This window comes from Phyllobates terribilis, unplaced genomic scaffold, assembly GCF_046119375.1.
Source record: "Phyllobates terribilis strain yellow unplaced genomic scaffold, ASM4611937v1 Scaffold_5__5_contigs__length_657084704, whole genome shotgun sequence".
Classification (NCBI taxonomy): domain Eukaryota; kingdom Metazoa; phylum Chordata; class Amphibia; order Anura; family Dendrobatidae; genus Phyllobates; species Phyllobates terribilis.
Genome location: NW_027362765.1, coordinates 13,761,315 through 13,785,725, shown reverse-complemented (window position 1 = coordinate 13,785,725; position 24,411 = coordinate 13,761,315). Strand labels below are relative to the sequence as shown.

General features: G+C 46.6%; 1 protein-coding gene across 1 annotated transcript in view; it reads right to left on the bottom strand.

Annotated features, from left to right (window-relative positions):
* Positions 1–412: 412 nt before the first annotated feature.
* The window catches only part of LOC141270592 (uncharacterized), a 140,234-nt gene continuing 116,235 nt past the window's right edge, over positions 413–24,411 (bottom strand). The window contains exon 12 of the mRNA XM_073680674.1: positions 413–1,286. Within this exon, the coding sequence (XP_073536775.1) occupies positions 760–1,286 (527 nt within the window). The 3' untranslated portion in view covers positions 413–759. The remainder of the gene's footprint in view (positions 1,287–24,411) is intronic.

The following is a 24,411-nucleotide window of genomic DNA, read 5'->3' as shown; positions in this document are numbered from 1 at the left end:
AACCTCATTTCAAGGCAGAAACATTACTGTGTCCAACAGTTATTACATATATCAAACTGAAATAGCTGTTGCAAAAACACCAATTTTTATAAAACATTAAGCTTAAGATTAATAGGGGTGCCCAAACTTTTTCATATAACTGTATATAGTCTCTCCACGTCTGGGTTATTTTTGATGGTGAACAAAATACGATTTTCGAGTAATTTATTTTTTACAATCTAGATATGATAATGGCTTCTCTGTGTGGGATTTTTGACGTTCAAAGGGGTTGTCCACTACTTGGACAACCCCTTCTCATTCCTCATGTTTGGTTCTGTTAAAATATAAACACTTATATAAACCTTCCATGCCGGCACCTTTCCAGCGGTGTCAGCACTTGAGTTCCGGGTGCTCATGTAAGGTTGTTATGTCATGTGAGCCCTACACCCAATTAGCGCTGGCATCACTGTTCTCATCTTCGGACAAATCAAACAATAAGAGGAGGTCAGAAAGAAGCCACAGCTTCCTGTTGATGTTCAATAAGTCCGAAAGTGGGGACAATGAAGCCGGGACTGATTGGGTGCAAGGGTCATGTGATATAACAAACTCACATGAACCCCTGGAACGCGAGCGCAGACACTGCTGGAATGACACCAGCATGGAAGGTAAGTGTGAGATTTTTATTTTACCGAGGTCAAACATGAGGAATGACAAGGGGTTGCCCTTCTAGTGGACAACCCCTTTAAGAAAATACAATTTTTGGTTAATACATTTCCCACATTAAGAACATGAAAAAAGCTTCTTCCTTGTGTGGGTTCTCTGGTGACTAAGAAGATTTGATGTATTCACAAAACATTTCTCACATTCTGAACATGAAAAAGGCTTCTCCCCTGTGTGGGTTCTCTGGTGGCCATCAAGATGCGCTTTCCGGTTAAAACATTTCCCACATTCTGAACATGAAAAAGGCTTCTCTCCCGTGTGGATTTTCTGGTGCTTAACACAATATGATTTCTGCTTAAAACATTTCCCGCATTCTGAACATGAAAAAGGCTTCTCCCCTGTGTGAGTTCTTTGGTGTGTAACAAGACTGCATTTCTGGTTAAAACATTTCCCACATTCTGAACAGGAAAAAGGCTTCACCCCTGTGTGAGTTCTTTGGTGTATAACAAGATTCCCTTTCTGATTAAAACATTTCCCACATTCTGAACAGGAAAAAGGTTTCTCCCCTGTGTGGGTTCTCTGGTGTCTAACAAGATCTGATTTCAGGTTAAAATATTTCCCACACTTGGAACAAGAAAATCTATTCTCTGTCATGTGAATTTTTTGATGTTTAGGAAAAGACTTTTCGTGTGGAAAACTATTACCATATTCCAAACATGAAAATGGCTTCTTTGATTTAGGAGCAGTTCGCTTTTTAATGCTTATTTTGTGACTCTGCTTTTCCTTAGTAGTCGGTAATGAATCAGAAGACAAGACCTGTTTCATAGGATCAGATGACAGATCTTTGCTGTGAAGGGATGATGGTATATCTGGAGTAATGGCATTCACTTCAGTTGTATCCTGTGTGATCTCAAGATCATCTGATTTAAAAATTGAAGATGTCAGCTGTCCCTCTAATCTCCTGGTACAGTCATCTGCCAAGAATAAAACCAATTATTATTTTTGAATAAAATATCTTCGAATTTTATAATTTTTAACATTTCTACTTAAACTGTAAAAATGGTAAGTTATGTAAAAATATTGAATTATTCACTAACGAAATGACAGTTCACAGTCTAATAGAAAACCTCATAGGATGAACCAGTGGAGCGTGGTGTTCAAGTGTTTGTTCTGCCTCCAAAATATCAAGAGGTACAGTACAAGGAAAAAATGATGATCCAAAGGAGCGGTCACTCCATGTGATTTTTAAAAAATTAACAGTTTTTATTAAAACACTGCGTTTCTAGATCAAAACGCACTTTTCATCAGGTAAAAATAAAAACTTACATACAAAGTGAAGATCATTCTTATAACGTCCCTAAACAAAGTGTAGGTATTAAGATTCATTAATTATTTAACCTTTTCCTTATAACCATATGTCTCCAAATGAAAAGCAATAATGCCCTATTGTCAGTGCATCACATGTTAACCCGTATGATCAATACATTCATTCAATACTTCAGGAATTAATGTGGACAATTTAAAAATCCAATAACTTTCTCTATTTACCAGTCTTTACCAACGCAAGCCGGTCTGTAGGCATAGTGGTCCAACTCGGGCAAGCGCCATCAAGGAGCACGCCGCATTCACCTCCGCATTCCATTTGGGACAATCTAAAACAAGGTCATCCCTGGATGAATACAAATCTGGGTGCTCAGGCCATATACTGAGCTTACTTTAGCCTCATCAGGGTGCCTATTGCCAACACACAAATAGGGCAAAAAGGCCTAAAAAAGGCATACCACCCCTCAGGAAGACAAATAGGGTGCAAGTATCTACGTAAGCATCTCACTTATTGCAATTCCAGCACAATTATCTTATCCTTATGAATTTTTTTTCCTCCTGCCTTCCTAACAGGCGTTCACCCAATATTACCTTTTAGTATATTTCAAGTACATCACATTTGAGACAATGTCTCATATGCATCTATACTGTACTTGAACACCCGATTCTTAAAGCAGGACCTCGTATTACTTACCCAGGTTATCTTTTTTCCTAATTAATACCACTATTTTCATCCTCTCCTCTTTGGAACAGGCGTTCTCCCCAATAGGTGGTTACTCATAATATTAATCTTTTGTTTATTATAGGCATAAAGTATAAAAAGTATCCGTACTAGACTTCCGAACATCCATTATCTTACACCATCTCTAATTATAAGGTCCTATCAAGCAAAACAAACTTATTTTTACCCTAATATATACTTTTGTCTTCTAGCTAATCCTATAGAAGTATATTATAACAGGAATTACTTCCCGTGTGGACCTCAACAGTCTAACCACTCCTCATAGTCATCTTCAAATACAAACACGAGGTAATCAGCTGTCCATAACCAGCACCTTTATATCTCTCCCCTAGTATCAACTTATCCAATTTTAATCTATTTGCAGGTCTCCTCAGTAACTCCAAGCAGGGCACCACCAGCCCGGGACCTCCTAGTATCCTGACATTTCCGCCCTTCTCTCTAATAGAAGAATTAACTAAGAATATTTGCATTACGCAGACATATACATATTAATTTTAATTATCAATTTCAATAAATATTATTTTATCAAATACTTGTTACGCTTGTTAAATTTTCCAGGCTCAGTGGACCAGTGAGGAGGACAGAATTTGATATAATTTTTTAGATAGAATGGTATTCAGAATAAACCAATATTTCTTAAGAATATCTTTTACTTTTTTATGTGATTTATTAAAAGTTGTTACAAAATGAAATTGAAACCTATTATCTCCTAAACAAGCTGTCTTATCAGATATTGTGGTGATCTTAGCAAAACAATTCTTTTGTGTCAACCTTCTAGTTTTATCAAAGCATCTTTTATAAGTTGTTTAGGATATTCCTTTTCTAAAAATCTCCTCCTTAAAATCCCAGACTACTTATAAAAATCAGTTTCAGCTGTACAGTTCTTTCAAATCCACCAAAACTGGCCATATGGAATGTTTTCCACCCGGCGAGACAGATGTCCACTTGAGTAATGAAAATAGCTATTGACATCTACCTGCTTAAAATGAGCGCAGGTCTAAAAAGTCCCCTCGTTATTTATAGAAATAACCAAATTCAAGAATTTAACATGATTGTGATACGGCCGGACTGCGTGACCGATAAAGCAGCCACAGCCGGTGACTGAGAAGAATCTGTGACTTCTCTGCATTTAGTTGTTACTACTCACCTGGGTGGTTATCTGTAGGAATCTCCTCTTTACACCGCTCATCACCCCTCACATATGTCTCTGTAGTATTAATATGGGTCAGATCTTCACCCTGAAACAAATATTGTAAAAGTCACAGACAGAAGGAGAAGTCACATCTATGATCAGCTCTAATCCTGCCGTCTCCACCATTCTCATTACACAAGTATAAAACATGTAATACTGGTGGATAAAACAAGACTGAACACAAGACCTTCACAGCCGTCTACACATCATCAGGGAGATCTCATGACACCTTCTCTCCATCTACCTGATGATCCTGAGGAACATTGGGGTCTTCTTGTTTACAGTCCTGTGGAAGAAGACGGAGACATCTCTCTGGTGTTGTCCTCTTACTGGATAGAACTGGGGGAAACACATGCAGGGGTTGAATTTATGCTTTACATACAGATAATTATAGGCCGTGTGTATTTAGTCCTGTCTATTACCTGGTGATGTGAGGGGCTGGGGAACCTCCATCATAATGTCCTTGTACAGATCTTTGTGTCTTTCTAAATACTCCCACTCCTCCATGGAGAAATAGACAGCGACATCCTGACACCTTTTAGGAACCTGACACATACAATCATACCGTCATCCCCCCCGATCCCTTCATAGCATTACTGTATAATGTCCCAACATTCCCAGCGGTGTCACCTCTCCAGTCAGCAGCTCAATCATCTTGTAGGTGAGTTCTAGAATCTTCTGGTCATTGATGTCCTCATGTATCAGAGGATGAGGTGGAGGCCTCATGATTGGGCTCAGGGATCTTCCCCATCCGTCAGACACAGGGTCCTGACAGCACTCAATAGAGGTCTTCTTCACTACTGTATAATCCTGGTTATGGAGAGACATATTAATAAATCTCACTACAGTCCTCACCTCTCCAGTTTTGTCCATCTGTTACTCTCATAGATAGGAATGATCTAATGTGTCGTCATCAGAATTTCTCACCTCTCCAGTAAGCCGGAAGAGGATCTCTAGCATGAGGTGTAATATCCTCTCCACCATCTTGTCTCTGTCCATATCCATCCTTGATGGGTAAATCAGGGAAATTCTGTTCTATAGAAGATCTTCACTGAGAGGATTCGATATTGTAGAGACCTGAATGAGAAGATGATGAGCCTATTTAACATCATAAAAATCCTATGTAATAATACGATTACTGGAGATAAGGGAAACAAACGAGGAGATTTATTATTTTACAGTATTTAGTTTTCTTCTACTAATAAAACCTATATATTTTAGGCCACAGCCAACAAGCAGTTTCTTCCTCGGAGTCTGCAGCTGAATACATTTCTCATAGACTCATCTTCCATAACGCTAATTCTCATCTCATTTACAGACACTGGAATCGGCATTAGCAATACTGCAGGAGATATTCATTACACGTAATATGAGAAATAACTGCTTCATGATGAGGATGACATCTTCTACTATGGCTCTAGAAACATATTTGACCAGAGTCCGTAACTGACTACATCACCACCGGACGTCTATATGAATGTTTCCAGTCTTCCCCGGACTGTAATCTTCTATCATGTTAAATCTCGTGTCTGATTCACACACAGAAGTTTGAGGCTTTTATAAAACCTTTGATTGCACAAACACCTCGGAAAGAAATTATTATTCTCCATGTACTGTATTTTATGGGGTTTACTTCTGGCCTTAGGCTGTCCTATTTTACAAGAAAATACCATAAAAAAGCAGATATTAAAATGTTTCAAAATAAAATTGGCATGAACAATTCTTGTAAAAAGAAAAAACATGAAAAAGCATAAGGCTATGTGCCCACGATGCAGAAATGCTCCGGATTTTTCCTGAGCGTTTCTGCATCTCCCTGGCAGAAAAAAACGCATGTGGATTGTACATGCGTTTTTCCTGCCAGGGACAAGCGGCAGTGAAGCGTTCTTCACATGCATTTCCGCATGCGGGTTGTCAAGCGCTTTCTAAGCAATTTTAGCATCACTTGGAAAGTTTTTCCGCAATGATAATCCGCAGCAGAAATTTCCGCAGCATGTGGACAGCACATGCGGATTATCATTGGGGAACATAGCAGACCTTCTGCCAAGCGTTTTTTAAGCATTTCTGCAGCGGAATTGCCGCTGCGGAAACGCTTAAAAAACGCATAGTGGGCACACAGCCTAAGAGAATAGATCCAGATGTAATAACTTAAGACTAGTAGGGCTAATGGAGACGGTCCCTGCCTCAGAATTAGAGTGACTCTGTAAGAGAGATCTGCCTCTGCCACTGGGTCTCAGCCATAACTGCAGAGTTAAAAGAGCACACAGGGTGGGACCGGATTTACCTTCTCACCAACCCGATCCTTACAGTCAAGGGTCAAGACCACGGTCAGGTTATAATGAAATTCTTAGATTACAACGACAAAGCAGACATTATGAGAACCTTACAGAAAAAGTTCTCGCCCTTTGATAATTAAAGGAATGAGGCTCTTACTATTTGAACATTACTCGGCAGATGTCGCCAAATGCAGGAGATCCTTAAGCAACATCTGCTCAACTTTGTTGCAGTCAAAGTAGAGGTTCACGCTCCAGTACCCTGCTGTACTAACATTTTTCCAGGAAAGCGGTAAGGTTATTACCTTCAAGTGGGCTCAAGAGGCTGAAAGGGACATGGACATTCTCCTCTCCAAATCATTAAAACATGGAGGTCGCAAGAGAAAAAGAAGTGCATGAGAAGAAGCCAGACCCTACTCAACACAAAAATACCAAAGACAGCATAGACACCAGAGCTGATCACCTACTTGAATGGTAATCACTTCACAAAAGTTGGACATTCTGAGTGATTGGAAGGATTCGTAAATGTTGAAAAAGTTATGTCGCATACTGTTTTACATATCAGAAAGTGTATTGCTTGTTTACACCATCTTAATCCTCCATGTAGGGAGTTACATTATTTTCCCAGATATTAATTAGAGGGACCAATATTGTTCTATTTGCAAAGTAGTCTCAATGTTGATATATATATATATATATATATATATATATATAGCGCATTTTTTTTTTCCCCTCCGGAACATCATTGCTAAATAATTCACAGTAGAATTTCTAGACACAGTATATGAAGTTCTTAGAATTATTAAGGCTGAACAAATGATTAAGGCTATGACGTTACAGGTACCCTGTTGGTGAATGGGTAAATCCAGTTGCGGGGTAAGTCTTTTCTCATCCATTTCTTAAATCACCAGAAAAAAGATAAGTCTACAGCGTTGTCAGTGGCGCACATACTATTAGCAGGGCACCTTACTGCAGTTGTCTCTGTCTTGGTATCAGTCTGATTCTGACTGTCAGCTATTTTTGCCCCTGCAATTTCATGGGCATAAAGATTTTAAGATTTTCTATGAAACCTCCCCCTTTTTTGAGGTCGTGTAGGGGTTGATTTACAGATCGACCCTTAAGCCTACCTTACGGCTCATCCTTCCTGGATCCCACAATAGTGTCTCCCTCAGAGATTCGGAAATGGGCTTCTCCGGGGTGTTTACCAGCACCACCAGACAGGTCTGAAACTCCTGGCTAGAAGTAGCCAGACGTGACGCTAAGGCCCCAATCTCACAGGAACCCTCTGGGACCTGTTCGGGGCCAGCACTGGCCCTGTTATCCCGCTAGATGATGAGGGTCCAAAGGCAGGGCTCTCAGGCCTCAGGTGACAGCGCCTAGATAGGAAAACATTGTCCCCCGGGAGACATTCTATTTGTCCAACAGGCTGTGGACCCAACTCTCCCAACATCCTGACCAACTTTAAATATTACCTCCCTGCCACTCTGACAGGCTGTGGGACACACCTGCCCACCACCCTGACCAACTGGGAATCCTGCTTTCCCATCACCCTGACCTACTTGGGGTACAATTTTTCCACCCCTCTGACAGGCTGTGTGTAAGTATTTCCCATCAACCGGCCAAACAGTGGGACACACATTGCCCTTACTCAGCCAGTTTTGGGACACACCTTTCACCCTCCGCACAGGCTGGGGATAAGACCTTCTTTACCCTGCTTGTTACCTTAGGAGCTGTGCTATTTATGGGGCAGCTACCACTGGCCATGTCAAGGTCCGCTGTGACACTGGTCAGCTGCACAGGAACACCTTCCCTATGATTTCCGTGCTTCTCCCCATCCTTTCCAGTTACTTCTGGAGCTGTGCTAGTGATGGGACAGATACCACCGGCCAATTCACCATTTGTAGTGACACTGGTCAGCTGCACGGAACCACCTGCTTCATGGTCTCCATGCCTGCTCCCATCACCCTTAGCACTTATGCTGGCTCCTTCTAGAGGCAGATGGCATGAGTGGGATAGTCAAGCAGAACCACCCAATGTGATCTTTAGGTTCAACAGCTCTCTGCTGCTCCCTATCGTCTGGACAATTACAATATTGGCCGACGATCACCGGAGGAGGCAGCAGGAGGTTTGCACTAATAGACCAGTTATCGGGAAACTAACAGTGAGCGTATGGTATATACACCTCCGATTCCAATGCATGGAATATATGTATATACCCCCATAGGTCACCGCTAACTCCATGATAACCCCAGTTCTACTCGCTGCCACAACCAGTTGATTTTTATATATACAGGCTGACTGGAGGCCGTGTTTCTGTTATGCACTTTGCAGAGGGACCCAGCAAGACTGGCACCAAACCAGCAAAGGCGCAGTCACAGACGCACTTGACGCAAGCTGCCCAGCTAGGCGAGCCCTTCAGGGCTGGGAATACTCTTTACCCAGCTCCCAGTAAATGGAAAGGGGACTTTGGCACAGGCCTTCCCATGCCCACTGTCGCCCAACAGCTGGCGGTTGGTGCCTTGTCAAGAATCAGGTGAGTACCTCTGCAGGAACGCCAAGAAGTGAAACCGGAGGAGAAAATAAAAAAAACCCTGAAAAGATAGCAACACCAATGCCAGCACCTCTCAGCACATATGAACTGCAATAAACAGCATGGCACTCAGCAGGGATCAGGATTAAAAAGCCCATCTAATTTTGAATACCTCCCAATCATCCCCAGAAAGCCACTCCCTGCTGGCTTGCACAGCAGAATGAACATAATTCCACCACTGCTTAGTGCCAGACAAAACAGCATCCTGCGTTGCCTGGCAACCTGAGAAATCAATGAGAGACTCTGATGATGAAGTTTGAGATCACAGCCATATTTTTTTATTGGAATTTTATGGTTACCCAGAGACCAAACATGACCTGGTTGTTGTCAGTTACCTGTCACTATTGATTTTTGGCTTATAGGTAGGGGTTACAGTCATGAGAAAATATGCATATTCGTCCACTATTAGAACTAAAGTCGAAAAGGTATGTACCATCATAATCTCATTCACACAAACTTCAATATTCAATATTTTCTTTTGGAGACATATGTCCATTGTAAATGTGTAACATTTCTTTTTTTGCAGGAAACCACAGTGTCATCTGAATTCAAAATGCATTTCCTGGGGACAAAAGCTTCTTACATTTCTCTAACTATGTATAAACACAGGTCCCTATTGGTGTCCATCATGTAATCCTACATTTAAAAGACTTAGACTGTCAGCTCTTGCATGTTTAATTAAGCTGGTTCACTATTTGGCCACATCCAAATTTCCTACTTTTATTAGTCTATTGTCTAATTACCTGTCCATTCTGAATCTCAGTCTTTCTCACAAAAGACATTTTTTCAATACCTGGGCTTCAAAAGGGCCTCCTGCATTTTAATTAGGATTTTTCACTGTGGCTTGGTATCTGTCTGAATCTGTCAGCTATTTTTGCCCCTGCAATTTCGTGTGGTGTAGAGATTTTAAGATTTTCTATGACAATGGGCATGACTACATTCCCTGCATTCCTCACAAAGGATGAGGAGTTTATTAAAACATTACGTAACTGGTGGAGGGAATATGAATGGGACAATAAAGAACATGAGTCCCAACCAGCCTTGTTTTGGAATACAGCCAAAGCTGTACTGAGGGGCAAATTAATGATGTATAAAGATTCCTTAAAAAAAAACGAACAATGGAGGGTTACGCATCCTCAAGTTCCCAACTTAGATCCTCCTACAAAGAGTTTTTACAAAATACTACACCTCAAAACAAAGAGAAATGGAATATGGCTAGAAGGGAATTTTAGATCTGGATAGAAAGAAGGGAACAAATCTACCACTCTAGACATGAAAAAGCTAGCAAAATGTCGCAATTCTATGCCCTCAATAGTCAGACTAAGGAACAACCAGGGCAAAATTACCTCTGATCCCAAAAAATAAATGCTGTATTACAAAGCTATTACACTAAACTATATCACCACTCTCTTGTATACATAACAGAAAGACAGCGCTTTCTTAATAGCATGTCCCCTCCCTAAACTATCACAAGAACAACAGGATCGTATTAATGCTGACATAACGTAAGAAGACTTAAGGGCTACTTTTAAACACCTTCAAAATGGAAAGGTTGTGGTTCCGGATCAATACAATGGGGAATTTTATAAGGCCTTAACAGATCAGATTGTCAAGTTTAACCACATATTATAATAACATCCTTCACACAGGTGTTAACCCCCGACAGATCCAAGGAAGCATACATAAAAGTGTACCTAAAAAGGGGAAGGACCCCCTGGAGGAGGGCTCCTATAGGCCGCTCTCTCGATTTATGTGGATCAAAAAATTCCTTTCTAAAATAATGGCAGATCGTTTGGCACACTTTCTCCCATACCTGGTAGGCCCAGCACAAGTAGGTTTCGTAGAGGGGAGAGCCGCAGTGACGAACATAGTGTTGGATGCAATGAATAATAAGGGTAACTTCCAGGGTTGTGGAGTCGTAGCCCATTTTGGTGGAGTCGGTATAAAATGGACCGAGTCAGACTCCTAAAATATATAATAAATTGGGTACAGTAGTTCAATGCAGTTTGTGGGGAGTATTTTTTCATAAGTATTTAGAAAAGTTAGGCTAAGTGCCCAGGATGCAGAAATGCTGCATATTTTTTCCGCTTCTCCCTGGCAGGAAAAACGCATGCGGATTTTACATGCGTTTTTCCTGCCAGGTAGAAGCGTTTCTCAAGCGCTTTTTCATGCCTTTCTGCATGCTGGTTATCAAGCGCTTTTCCAAGCGATTTTAGCACTTTGTAAAAGTGCTCGACATCTTGGTCACACTATATAAATCCATGCAACGGGCATGGATTTATAGTGTGACCAAGTAATAGTTAAAAAAAAGAATAACAATGGTAAAAAATAAAGATTATACTTACCTTCCGATGGCCCCAAGGTCTTTTCCCCCTTGCGTCCGGTCTCTTGCACTGCTCGCGGTGGTGTGAAAGGACCTGCCATGACGTAATTTAGCCATGTGACAGGTCAAGCGACGGCTGACGTCAGTGGTCACGTGACCTGTCACATGACTAAATGATGTCATGGCAGGTCCTTTCACACCACCGCGACCCATACAACAGACCGGACGCTGCGGAGAAAACACCCGGGGCCATTGGAAGGCAAGTATAATCAGTATTTTTTATTTTAAATTCTTTTTTTTTAACAGGTTCTATGGTACCCGAGTATGAATGAGAGTCTCCTCTTCTCCAGACCCGGGTACCATCAGCACATTAAATCGCATAATCTCTGCTTGTGCAAATGTGCTCATTCGGATATTATACAATTCAATGCAAGTCAATGGCGGCGATTACGCTGCGTGACCGCAAAATTAATGGACATGCTGCGTATTTTTCCGCAATGATAATCCGCAGCGGAAATTTCCGCAGCATGTGCACAGCACATGAAGATTATCATTGGAGACCATGGGGCACGTATTACCAAGCATTTTTTTAAGCGTTTTCGCTGCGGAAATTCCGAGGCAAAAACGCTTGAAAAACGCATAGTGCGCACGCAGCCTTATAAAAGGTCATATAAATGTCTGTCCTATTCCTGATCTAAGGGTCTAGACTTTTAGCTGAGATTATTATGTGCTACATAAATTTATCACTTAAACATGAGCCATGTATGAGTGAGACGGTGACATGAAAATTGAGGAGTCGGAGTCAGATGTTTGGCTTACCGACTCCACAGCCCTGGTAACTTCAGGACGTTTTGGTGGGGCGGGGTAGTATATAATAACCCTACAGCTAGAGTGTACACGCCAGGGTTTTTGTCTGATCCTCTTTTTCTGCACAAAGGGACTCACTAAGGGTACCCGATGTCACTGCAACTATTTGATCTAGCCTTGGAACCCCTAACCCGATTTATTGAGGAGTCTGACCGGTGTACTGGAATACGAATTGGTACCAAATAACAGTCTTTGAGGATGACATTATATTACTTCTGTCTAGACCAGGGATGTCAAACTCAAATACACAGAGGGCCAAAATTAAAAACTTGGAAAAGTCGCCGGCCAACCTTTTATTAAAAAAATCCTTAGTATTCGGTGGCGTCACAGGGGAGCATATCTCACAAATTTGCAACCCTTAGAGTAATTTGCCTATTGAAGCCCCTATATTGCCCTCAAAAAGTATGATGCCAACAAAAGTGCCCCCCAAACACAGTATGATACCCCAACAGTGAATCACTCCACAAGTATTGTATGATGACCCTACTGTACCCCTCCCTCAACTTCCCTGGCAAAGTATGGTGACCCCAACACAGTATGATGCCCCAACTGTGATCCCCATACAGCCCTCCACACAGAGTAGTGGGCCCCACATAGTTCTCCATATGGCGTCGCGGGCCAAATCAAATATAATCACCCTGAGGGCCAAATTTGGCCCATGGGCCAGAGTTTGACTTGTGTGGTCTAGACCATTGATACAGTTTTCAATTTAACCAAAGTTTGCGGAAATACTCAGGATATAAGATTAACATATCTAATCGTGAAACCCTGGAAGTGGGGAAAAACACCATTTGCATAGCTGGGAAAAGCTAGGATGAACTTACATTCCCCTAAATCCTTTATTATCTTCATGAGATTCAATATTGGCAGATACCCACAGGTCAACTGTACTCTTTAAATTATCGCCCCCTACCAGACAAAAACACCTCAGAGCTTACCCTTGTCTTTTGTCCTTTCTGGGCAAATATCACCTGGTTAAAATGATTAGCTTTGCCAGAATCTTGTACACCCTCCAAACACTGCCTCTGCTGCTAAAACATGTAGACATAGACAAAATAACCAAAGTCTTCTCTTACTTTATCTGGGAGGGGAAAAGACCAAGAATTGCATTACACAAACTGATGCTACTCAAAAGAGAAGGGGGAGTAAACTTTCCAAACATAAGGGCATATAATATAGCCAGTCTCTTCTGACATATGGTGGATTGGATAAACGACACAAACAATTACCGTAACCTAAGCTTGTAGTGACAGCCCGCAGCACCCTGGGACTTACTAGCCCTTTTACACACAAAGCTGCCTAAATACCCACAGAACATTAAATCCTCCTTCTTATTACGAGATACCATAGCATGTTGGAAGGTAGTTAGAAAAGTATTACATCTCCCTTTCCATTTCCTTAACGGTGAGGTATATTGATGATGTGTTCATTTTATGTACTCAAGAAATAAGTTTGTACAATTTGTCAGACAACGGAATGACAATGAAGTTGGTCTTCACTTCACAAGTGAGATACAGGAAGAAATACTACACTTCCTGGATGTCACTATCACCAAAAGCCCAAACGGCAGATTAGAGACGACATTATATCGTAAGGCACCGGCTACAAATAATTTAATATAATGGGAAAGTCATCATCCACCGCTCTGTAAGTGTATCCCCAAAAGCCAGTGCCTGAGACTGAGGCGAAGTTGTTCCAGCATAAGTGACTACACGACAAAATCAAAAGGCGCTACAAAATAGCTTCCAAAAAAAAAAAAAAGAGTATCCAAAGAGTATTCTAGGTGATGCATACAGATATGCCCTTTTGCAGAATCGGGACTACCTATAAGTACCAAGAAACAAAGACAAAATGGAAGATGGAATCTACCTTATTGGTACTTTTGATAATTGTAATGGAGAAGTCCAACAAATCCTTCAAGATTCAAAGGGGAACCTCAAAGCCGACAAAGATATACACAATAAATTACCAGAAAAACCTAGGATTACTTATAAAAGAGGCAAGAACCTAAACGACTGCCTTATACGGAGCCATTTCGTAGAACCAAAACCAGAAGGTACATGGCTGAATCATAAAATTGTAGGGACCCACAAATGCAGTGGATGCAAAGCATGTGCGTATGTTAAGAAAAGTAAAACATTCACTAGTGCCTCCACGAATGAAACCTTCTCGAACTGAGAGTTTGCAAATTGCAAGACAAAAGGGATAATATACATGGCTACGTGCCAATGCCCTAAAAATTAAATAGAGAAGACAAAGATAGAGAGTTTAGGAGACGGACCCTGGATCATATTGGTTATATAAGAAGAAAAGAGGACACTATCTTATCTAGACAAATGATTGAGGTGCATCAAGAAAATCTGAATAATTTACATTTTCAAATGCTTGAGACCGTTCGAATTCCAAGAGGTGGAATAAATTACTTTTACAGACAGATGGATTCATAGAATGAAGTTGTGTAACCCAACGGGCATTAATGAAACACTTTCATTTTCTTGTTTCATAGAAGAATAGGCTGCTGAGACTATTTCCTTAATCCGACAACCTGAATAATCTTATTAAAATCCTGCCACAATAATATTCTTCATAAACGCTAATGAGTGGAACCACACTGGATCGGCACTATTTCAGATCAGAAGCAAGTTAGATCCCAGAGAAAACCTAACCTATAATTGCTTTAAAAAAAAAAACCTTATCTATAAATGTTTTATGAGTCTTTTAAACAATAAGATATTGGTGATAACAGAAACGCTTAAAAAACGCTAGGTAGAAGGTCTGCTATTTTCGCCAATGATAATCCGCACTTGGTGTGCACATGCTGCAAAAATTTCCACTGCAGATTATCATTGTGGAAAAATCCGCAGCATTACAAGTTATTTTGCGTAATCGCGGCCATTGACTTGCATTGAATCACTTAATATCCGCATGACTACATGTGCACATGCCGATACTAAGCGGTTCAATGTGCGGATGGTACCTGGGTCTGGAGAAGAGGAGACTCTCCTCCAGACCTGGGTACCATAGTATCTGTAAAAAAAAAAAAATAATTAAAATAAAAAATATACATTATACTTACCTTCTAATGGCCCCCGGTCTCCTCTAGGGTGCGTCCTGGCTTCCCGGCAGCTCGCGATGGTCTAAAAGGACCTGCCATGACGTCAATTAGTGATGTGACGGGTCACGTGACCGCTGACGTCGGTCGCGTGACCCATCACATGACTAAATTACATCATGGCAGGTCCTTTTACACAATTGCAAGACACAGGGAAGACCAGACGCATCAGATAAGGAGACCGGGGGCCATCGGAAGGTGAGTATAATGTTTTGTTTTTACCATTTTTATTCTTTTTTTTAAACTAACTAGGTCACACTATGTAAAATCCATGCAGGTTGCATGGATTTATATAGTGTGACCAAGTTGTCAAGATCTTTCCAAGTGATGCTAAAAATCGCTTGGAAAGCGCTTGACAACCTGCATGCAAAATCGCATGACCAAAACGCTTCACTTACGCTTGTCCCTGGCAGAAAAAACGCATGTAAAATCCGCATGTACAATCCGCATGAGGTTTTTCTGCCAGGGAGATGCAGAAACGCTCAGGAAAAATCTGGAGCATTTCTGCATCGTGGGCACTTAGCCTTAGACTAGAATCATGTAGAATACAAATCTGTGTCTCTTTGGGTAATGCCATGCAATCCATCTACTTTCCTGAAGGATGTTTCTCATTCTCCTTGTAAAGTCTTTCTGAATCTCTGTCCCAAGACTGACTCTGCTTGATTCTCTCTCAGCAATACAGACATCCCTGTTTATATTTACACATGTGTAAAGTCATCAGTCACAGGTTTAGGGAGGGCATTACTCAACATGTCCCAGCTCTCATTGTTTGAGATAATCAATATACATAGTTGGTATACAATGGGCTCTTTAAATAAACTTTCAGCTGACTTAGCACAATTTGTCAATGGCATAGTAAACATGATTTCTATTCGTTTGGAAACAATCAGCATTCAGGGTTTTACAAATATATAAATACTGATCTGTCCACAGCCACAGAGATACACATATATTTACAAGTCAATTTAAACGCAATAGTCTATTTCTCTTGGTTTAACTAATCTAATCATCTGGCTTATTAAGATTTTACTCTGTCGTCACATCGGGAAACATATTTCACACTAACACACGCAGCCCTCTATGGTGTCAAAATCCAGCATCTCCCATAATCCAGATAGAATAACCGTTTGCCGTAAGTGTAATTCCCCATCATCAAACCTGCGGCATGAGGTATGGGAATGTACAATCTCCACAAGATGTCAGGAAACAGTCATAAAGCAGATACAATATATTAACCTATAAATGGAATAGCACTGCACAAGGAGGGGGCATCGCTCTGTAGCATTATATAGCCATAAAGAGGGTCTCCATCGATCCAACCAGATATTATACACAAAAATTATTATATATGCAGCCGATATGGAGGTGATAGAGGCCTAGAGACGAGGGGGCTGATATAATATATTTTATTACACAAATTACAATAATAACATAATCCTGCAATACAAGAATGGAGTAAGGGGAGAAGTGTGGCTAAAAATGTGTAGAATATATAGAAATGATTGTTATGTGCCGGTGTGCCTGTATGGCTGGTCCAGGGGTCTATGCTCCATCACATTGGCTCCCACTGACACCATTCACAGTGTTCTGTGCCTGAGCTGCTCCAGCACAATGGGGATTATAGCTAGGCACAGCTGGGATCACTATCACATACAGACGTGTATCACTATACTGGGCACAGCTGGGATCACCATCACATACAGATGTGTATCACTGTACTGGGCACAGCCGGGATCACTATCACATACAGACGTGTATCACTATACTGGGCACAGCTGGGATCACCATCACATACAGATGTGTATCATTGTACTGGGCACAGCTGGGATCACTATCACATACAGACGTGTATCACTGTACTGGGCACAGCTGGGATCACTATCACATACAGACGTGTATCACTGTACTGGGAACAGCTGGGATCACTATCACATACAGACGTGTATCACTGTACTGGGAACAGCTGGGATCACTATCACATACAGACGTGTATCACTGTACTGGGCACAGCTGGGATCACTATCACATACAGACGTGTATCACTGTACTGGGCACAGCTGGGATCACCATCACATACAGACGTGTATCACTATACTGGGCACAGCTGGGATCACTATCACGCACAGACGTGTATCACTGTACTGGGCACAGCAGGGATCACTATCACATACAGACGTGTATCACTACACTGGGCACAGCTGGGATCACTATCACATACAGACGTCCATCACTACACTGGGCACAGCTGGGATCACTATCACATAGAGACGTGCATCACTGTACTGGGAACAGCTGGGATCACTATCACATACAGACGTGTATCACTATACTGGGCACAGCTGGGATCACTATCACATACAGACGTGTATCACTATACTGGGCACAGCTGGGATCACTATCACATACAGACGTGTATCACTGTACTGGGCACAGCTGGGATCACTATCACATACAGACGTGTATCACTGTACTGGACACAGCGGGGATCACTATCACATACAGACGTGTATCACTGTACTGGGCACAGCTGGGATCACTATCACATACAGACGTGCATCACTGTACTGGGCACAGCTGGGATCACTATCACATACAGACGTGTATCACTGTACTGGGCACAGCTGGGATCACTATCACATACAGACGTGTATCACTGTACTGGGCACAGCTGGGATCACTATCACATACAGACGTCCATCACTACACTGGGCACAGCTGGGATCACTATCACATAGAGACGTGCATCACTGTACTGGGAACAGCTGGGATCACTATCACATAGAGACATGCATCACTGTACTGGGCACAGCTGGGATCACTATCACATACAGACGTGTATCACTGTACTGGGCACAGCTGGGATCACTATCACATACAGACGTGTATCACTATACTGGACACAGCTGGGATCACTATCACATACAGACGTGTATCACTGTACTGGGCACAGCTGGGATCACTATCACATACAGACGTGTATCACTGTACCGGGCACAGCTGGGATCACTATTTCTACTATGTGCAGCTCCTAATATCAGAGGAGCAGACGCCTGTATGTGAGGAGACGCCAGAAACATCCGGGTATTACTGCTACTGCAGAAGACTAATGAGAAAACCCCACAGAGACCAGAAGAGCCGGAATCACAGAGGACACCGGGCAGAGAAGGCTCAGGAGCCGCAGAGATACAGAGGACACCAGGCAGAGAAGGCCCAGGATCCACAGAGATACAGAGGTCACCAGGCAGAGAAGGCCGCAGAGATACAGAGGACACCGGGCAGAGAAGGCCGCAGAGATACAGAGGACACCGGGCAGAGAAGGCCGCAGAGATACAGAGGACACCGGGCAGAGAAGGCCGCAGAGATACAGAGGACACCGGGCAGAGAAGGCCGCAGAGATACAGAGGACACCGGGCAGAGAAGGCCGCAGAGATACAGAGGACACCGGGCAGAGAAGGCCACAGAGATACAGAGGACACCGGGCAGAGAAGGCCACAGAGATACAGAGGACACCGGGCAGAGAAGGCCACAGAGATACAGAGGACACCGGGCAGAGAAGGCCACAGAGATACAGAGGACACCGGGCAGAGAAGGCCACAGAGATACAGAGGACACCGGGCAGAGAAGGCCGCAGAGATACAGAGGACACCGGGCAGAGAAGGCCGCAAAGATACAGAGGACACCGGGCAGAGAAGGCCGCAGAGATACAGAGGACACCGGGCAGAGAAGGCCGCAGAGATACAGAGGACACCGGGCAGAGAAGGCACAGGAGCTGCAGAGATACAGAGGACACCGGGCAGAGAAGGCACAGGAGCCACAGAGATACAGAGGACACCGGGCAGAGAAGGCCGCAGAGATACAGAGGACACCGGGCAGAGAAGGCACAGGAGCTGCAGAGATACAGAGGACACCGGGCAGAGAAGGCACAGGAGCCACAGAGATACAGAGGACACCGGGCAGAGAAGGCCGCAGAGATACAGAGGACACCGGGCAGAGAAGGCACAGGAGCCGCAGAGATACAGAAGACACCGGGCAGAGAAGGCACAGGAGCTGCAGAGATACAGAGGACACCGGGCAGAGAAGGCCCAGGACCGCAGAGATACAGAGGACACCGGGCAGAGAAGGCCCAGGAGCCGCAGAGATACAGAGGACACCGGGCAGAGAAGGCCCAGGAGCCGCAGAGATACAGAGGACACCGGGCAGAGAAGGCCCAGGAGCCGCAGAGATATAGAGGACACCAGGCAGAGAAGGCCCAGGATCCACAGAGATACAGAGGACACCGGGCAGAGAAGGCCGCAGAGATACAGAGGACACCGGGCAGAGAAGGCACAGGAGCCGCAGAGATACAGAGGACACCGGGCAGAGAAGGCACAGGAGCCGCAGAGATACAGAGGACACCGGGCAGAGAAGGCACAGGAGCCGCAGAGATACAGAGGACACCGGGCAGAGAAGGCCGCAGAGATACAGAGGACACCGGGCAGAGAAGGCCGCAGAGATACAGAGGACACCGGGCAGAGAAGGCACAGGAGCCGCAGAGATACAGAGGACACCGGGCAGAGAAGGCACAGGAGCCGCAGAGATACAGAGGACACCGGGCAGAGAAGGCCACAGAGATACAGAGGACACCGGGCAGAGAAGGCACAGGAGCCGCAGAGATACAGAGGACACCGGGCAGAGAAGGCCGCAGAGATACAGAGGACACCGGGCAGAGAAGGCACAGGAGCCGCAGAGATACAGAGGACACCGGGCAGAGAAGGCACAGGAGCCGCAGAGATACAGAGGACACCGGGCAGAGAAGGCACAGGAGCCGCAGAGATACAGAGGACACCGGGCAGAGAAGGCACAGGAGCCGCAAAGATACAGAGGACACCGGGCAGAGAAGGCACAGGAGCCGCAGAGATACAGAGGACACCGGGCAGAGAAGGCACAGGAGCCGCAGAGATACAGAGGACACCGGGCAGAGAAGGCCGCAGACATACAGAGGACACCGGGCAGAGAAGGCACAGGAGCCGCAGAGATACAGAGGACACCGGGCAGAGAAGGCACAGGAGCCGCAGAGATACAGAGGACACCGGGCAGAGAAGGCACAGGAGCCACAGAGATACAGAGGACACCGGGCAGAGAAGGCACAGGAGCCGCAGAGATACAGAGGACACCGGGCAGAGAAGGCACAGGAGCTGCAGAGATACAGAGGACACCGGGCAGAGAAGGCCGCAGAGATACAGAGGACACCGGGCAGAGAAGGCCGCAGAGATACAGAGGACACCGGGCAGAGAAGGCCGCAGAGATACAGAGGACACCGGGCAGAGAAGGCACAGGAGCCGCAGAGATACAGAGGACACCGGGCAGAGAAGGCACAGGACCGCAGAGATACAGAGGACACCGGGCAGAGAAGGCACAGGAGCCGCAGAGATACAGAGGACACCGGGCAGAGAAGGCCGCAGAGATACAGAGGACACCGGGCAGAAAAGGCCGCAGAGATACAGAGGACACCGGGCAGAGAAGGCACAGGAGCCGCAGAGATACAGAGGACACCGGGCAGAGAAGGCCGCAGAGATACAGAGGACACCGGGCAGAGAAGGCCGCAGACATACAGAGGACACAGGGCAGAGAAGGCAGAGAAGGCACAGGAGCCGCAGAGATACAGAGGACACCGGGCAGAGAAGGCACAGGAGCCGCAGAGATACAGAGGACACCGGGCAGAGTAGGCCGCAGACATACAGAGGACACCAGGCAGAGAAGGCACAGGAGCCGCAGAGATACAGAGGACACCGGGCAGAGAAGGCACAGGAGCCGCAGAGATACAGAGGACACCGGGCAGAGAAGGCACAGGAGCCGCAGAGATACAGAGGACACCGGGCAGAGAAGGCACAGGAGCCGCAGAGATACAGAGGACACCGGGCAGAGAAGGCACAGGAGCCGCAGAGATACAGAGGACACCGGGCAGAGAAGGCACAGGAGCCGCAGAGATACAGAGGACACCGGGCAGAGAAGGCACAGGAGCCGCAGAGATACAGAGGACACCGGGCAGAGAAGGCACAGGAGCCGCAGAGATACAGAGGACACCGGGCAGAGAAGGCCGCAGAGATACAGAGGACACCGGGCAGAGAAGGCACAGGAGCCGCAGAGATACAGAGGACACCGGGCAGAGAAGGCACAGGAGCCGCAGAGATACAGAGGACACCGGGCAGAGAAGGCCACAGAGATACAGAGGACACCGGGCAGAGAAGGCACAGGAGCCGCAGAGATACAGAGGACACCGGGCAGAGAAGGCCGCAGAGATACAGAGGACACCGGGCAGAGAAGGCACAGGAGCCGCAGAGATACAGAGGACACCGGGCAGAGAAGGCACAGGAGCCGCAGAGATACAGAGGACACCGGGCAGAGAAGGCCGCAGAGATACAGAGGACACCGGGCAGAGAAGGCCACAGAGATACAGAGGACACCGGGCAGAGAAGGCACAGGAGCCGCAGAGATACAGAGGACACCGGGCAGAGAAGGCACAGGAGCCGCAGAGATACAGAGGACACCGGGCAGAGAAGGCACAGGAGCCGCAGAGATACAGAGGACACCGGGCAGAGAAGGCACAGGAGCCGCAGAGATACAGAGGACACCGGGCAGAGAAGGCACAGGAGCCGCAGAGATACAGAGGACACCGGGCAGAGAAGGCCGCAGACATACAGAGGACACCGGGCAGAGAAGGCACAGGAGCCGCAGAGATACACAGGACACCGGGCAGAGAAGGCACAGGAGCCGCAGAGATACAGAGGACACCGGGCAGAGAAGGCACAGGAGCCGCAGAGATACAGAGGACACCGGGCAGAGAAGGCACAGGAGCCGCAGAGATACAGAGGACACCGGGCAGAGAAGGCACAGGAGCCGCAGAGATACAGAGGACACCGGGCAGAGAAGGCACAGGAGCCGCAGAGATACAGAGGACACCGAGCAGAGAAGGCACAGGAGCCACAGACATACAGAGGACACCGGGCAGAGAAGGCACAGGAGCCGCAGAGATACAGAGGACACCGGTCAGAGAAGGCACAGGAGCCGCAGAGATACAGAGGACACCGGGCAGAGAAGGCACAGGAGCCGCAGAGATACAGAGGACACCGGGCAGAGAAGGCACAGGAGCCGCAGAGATACAGAGGACACCGGGCAGAGAAGGCACAGGAGCCACAGAGATACAGAGGACACCGGGCAGAGAAGGCCGCAGAGATACAGAGGACACCGGGCAGAGAAGGCACAGGAGCTGCAGAGATACAGAGGACACCGGGCAGAGAAGGCACAGGAGCCACAGAGATACAGAGGACACCGGGCAGAGAAGGCACAGGAGCCGCAGAGATACAGAAGACACCGGGCAGAGAAGGCACAGGAGCCGCAGAGATACAGAGGACACCGGGCAGAGAAGGCCCAGGACCGCAGAGATACAGAGGACACCGGGCAGAGAAGGCACAGGAGCTGCAGAGATACAGAGGACACCGGGCAGAGAAGGCACAGGAGCCGCAGAGATACAGAGGACACCGGGCAGAGAAGGCCGCAGAGATACAGAGGACACCGGGCAGAGAAGGCACAGGAGCTGCAGAGATACAGAGGACACCGGGCAGAGAAGGCACAGGAGCTGCAGAGATACAGAGGACACCGGGCAGAGAAGGCACAGGAGCTGCAGAGATACAGAGGACACCGGGCAGAGAAGGCACAGGAGCTGCAGAGATACAGAGGACACCGGGCAGAGAAGGCACAGGAGCTGCAGAGATACAGAGGACACCGGGCAGAGAAGGCACAGGAGCTGCAGAGATACAGAGGACACCGGGCAGAGAAGGCCGCAGAGACAAAGAGACATCAGATAATAGGGATTCCCTCTGTGGGGAAGGTGCAGAGCATCTCACTATAATAGTGAAGGGGTTAATGCCCCCTGCGCCCAGTAATGGGGTCTCCACATACCTCCACCTGCAGAGCCGCCACCACATATATGGCTGCTCTGTGCGCACAGGACCTGTGATGAGGTCACAGGAGGGGAGGAGTCAGGGGTCACATGATCAGGGGCCTCAGTGGATGCAGGACTCTGCTGTGCTGGTTGTCATGGTGCTGGATGAGCTGAAGTTTATGTGTGGGGTCAGGAGGGGTTTACAGTGTGGATGTAGCAGAGCCGCTTGTGTACGAGGTGTACGGAGCAGAGCCGCGTGTGTACGAGGTGTACGGAGCAGAGCCGCGTGTGTACGAGGTGTACGGAGCAGAGCCGGGTGTGTACGAGGTGTACGGAGCAGAGCCGGGTGTGTACGAGGTGTACGGAGCAGAGCCGTGTGTGTACGAGGTGTACGGAGCAGAGCCGGGTGTGTACGAGGTGTACGGAGCAGAGCCGGGTGTGTACGAGGTGTACGGAGCAGAGCCGGGTGTGTACGAGGTGTACGGAGCAGAGCCGTGTGTGTACGAGGAGTACGGAGCAGAGCCGCGTGTGTACGAGGTGTACGGAGCAGAGCCGCGTGTGTACGAGGTGTACGGAGCAGAGCCGCGTGTGTACGAGGGGTACGGAGCGGAGCCGCGCGTGTACGAGGTGTACGGAGCAGAGCCGCGCGTGTACGAGGTGTACGGAGCAGAGCCGCGTGTGTACGAGGTGTACGGAGCGGAGCCGCGTGTGTACGAGGTGTACGGAGCGGAGCCGCGCGTGTACGAGGTGTACGGAGCGGAGCCGCGCGTGTACGAGGTGTACGGAGCGGAGCCGCGCGTGTACGAGGTGTACGGAGCGGAGCCGCGCGTGTACGAGGTGTACGGAGCGGAGCCGCGCGTGTACGAGGTGTACGGAGCGGAGCCGCGCGTGTACGAGGTGTACGGAGCGGAGCCGCGCGTGTACGAGGTGTACGGAGCGGAGCCGCGCGTGTACGAGGTGTACGGAGCGGAGCCGCGCGTGTACGAGGTGTACGGAGCGGAGCCGCGCGTGTACGAGGTGTACGGAGCGGAGCCGCGCGTGTACGAGGTGTACGGAGCGGAGCCGCGCGTGTACGAGGTGTACGGAGCGGAGCCGCGCGTGTACGAGGTGTACGGAGCGGAGCCGCGCGTGTACGAGGTGTACGGAGCGGAGCCGCGCGTGTACGAGGTGTACGGAGCGGAGCCGCGCGTGTACGAGGTGTACGGAGCGGAGCCGCGCGTGTACGAGGTGTACGGAGCGGAGCCGCGCGTGTACGAGGCGTGCAGAGCGGAGCCATGTGTGTACGATTTGTTCTGAAGAGAACGTATATAATAGAAGTAGTGAGTGTAAGCTGCGCACAGAGTAGAACCGTTTGTGTTGTCGTGCGTGTGCGATGCTTCGGGTATAAAGTTCGGAGTGCTGACATTTGCTGAGTGTGATTGGGATCCCAGTA